The sequence below is a fragment of the Entamoeba invadens genome (assembly GCF_000330505.1).
Source record: "Entamoeba invadens IP1 unplaced genomic scaffold scaff_1105074725421, whole genome shotgun sequence".
NCBI lineage: Eukaryota > Evosea > Mastigamoebida > Endamoebidae > Entamoeba > Entamoeba invadens.
Window position 1 is genome coordinate 1 of NW_004443534.1, and position 1,193 is coordinate 1,193.

The 1,193-nt window shown below is 56.4% G+C and overlaps 2 protein-coding genes across 2 annotated transcripts; both read right to left on the reverse strand.

The window, feature by feature from the left end:
• Positions 1 to 40: 40 nt before the first annotated feature.
• On the reverse strand, positions 41 to 371 carry EIN_029540 (hypothetical protein; the record flags this gene model as incomplete). Its single annotated transcript, XM_004258552.1, has 1 exon — positions 41 to 371. A coding segment is annotated over one exon (331 nt), but the record flags the coding sequence as incomplete, so codon positions are not given.
• Positions 372 to 841: 470 nt separating this feature from the next.
• On the reverse strand, positions 842 to 1,174 carry EIN_029550 (hypothetical protein; the record flags this gene model as incomplete). The annotated part of the gene is made up of 1 exon (XM_004258553.1): positions 842 to 1,174. The coding sequence occupies one exon, from the start codon at positions 1,172 to 1,174 to the stop codon at positions 842 to 844; it is 333 nt and encodes a 110-aa protein (XP_004258601.1).
• Positions 1,175 to 1,193: the final 19 nt, after the last annotated feature.

Genomic DNA, 1,193 nt, shown 5'->3' on the forward strand with positions numbered 1-1,193 from the left:
GCGCGGCGCCTCTTGAAATCGCTGGACGGCGCTGACGAACGCGCGGCAAAAGGGCAGTGATGCGGAGGGACGAAAAGGGTGCTGCAGCAAGAGAGAGAGAGAGGCGCCTGTTTTGACGCAGGTCGTGGTATGCCACTCCCTCCGTTGCGGTCCTTTCTCAGCGGATTACGTATGATGCCTTCTCCTTCCTCTGCGTCTCGTCTCGTGCTCCGTTGTTGGATGCGGACTGGTATTTGGTTTACGGGTGCACACTGAAGCTGGGTGGAGGAGGAGGAGGGGCGATACGGGTGCACGGCGGTGAGCGGACACTGTGCCAAATTTTCCGACGAAGCACCAGCTCCGCCAGACCTTTGCATGGCTGTCTCGCACATTTGCACATACACACACATATATCTACATATACATACATCCATATATAGATACATATATCTATATGTACATGTATATAGAAGGGCAAACAAATGATGTACGTTGCCGTGGCACTTTTCTGCGCACGTCGCTGCGGAGAGGAGGAAGATGCCAAAAATCGACGCGACAAAGCATGCGTCCCTTCCTGTGCCCCCACCCCTTCCCCTTCCCTTGCGCACTCCCCTGCTGACGATCGTCAACACCCTCTGTTTCGCCGCCTTGTTTCTGCTCGGCTGCTTTACCACGCTGCACTCTGCCGTCATCACTGCATGCGCACTCACCCGGTGCATGCATCGGCCCCGTCAGCCTTGTTAAGTGGCTGGTAATCGCCTACATCTCATTTTTTGTCTCTCTTGGTAAAGTGCTGGTGGCGATCTGCGAGTTGTCGCACTCGTGCACGTGCAACATTGAGAAGCTTATAGGTGCCATAATTCTAGTCGAGCTGCGAGACAATGATTGGGCTTTCAAAGGCAGAGGTCATTATCGGCAAGCTGCTGCTGAACCCGGCCCACAACACCGCCGCGCTGAAACGAGATGCGAATAGCCCTCTCTCGTCTTTTTCAAGGCAGTCGCGGCTGCAGGCCTTCCAGGCAGAGACGGCAGCTGCGGTTGCGGCTGCGGCACCCAAGGCAGATTCGGCCAATCGCACCGGTCGCACTCGAGGCCTCAGCAGTAGCAGCATTTCCGACCCGCGGGAGTTCGCGACGGGGGAGATGACGGAGGAAGAGGTGGTGTACCTCGTGATGGAGTCGCGAAAGTTGTTCATGTCGCAGGGTACCGAGCTC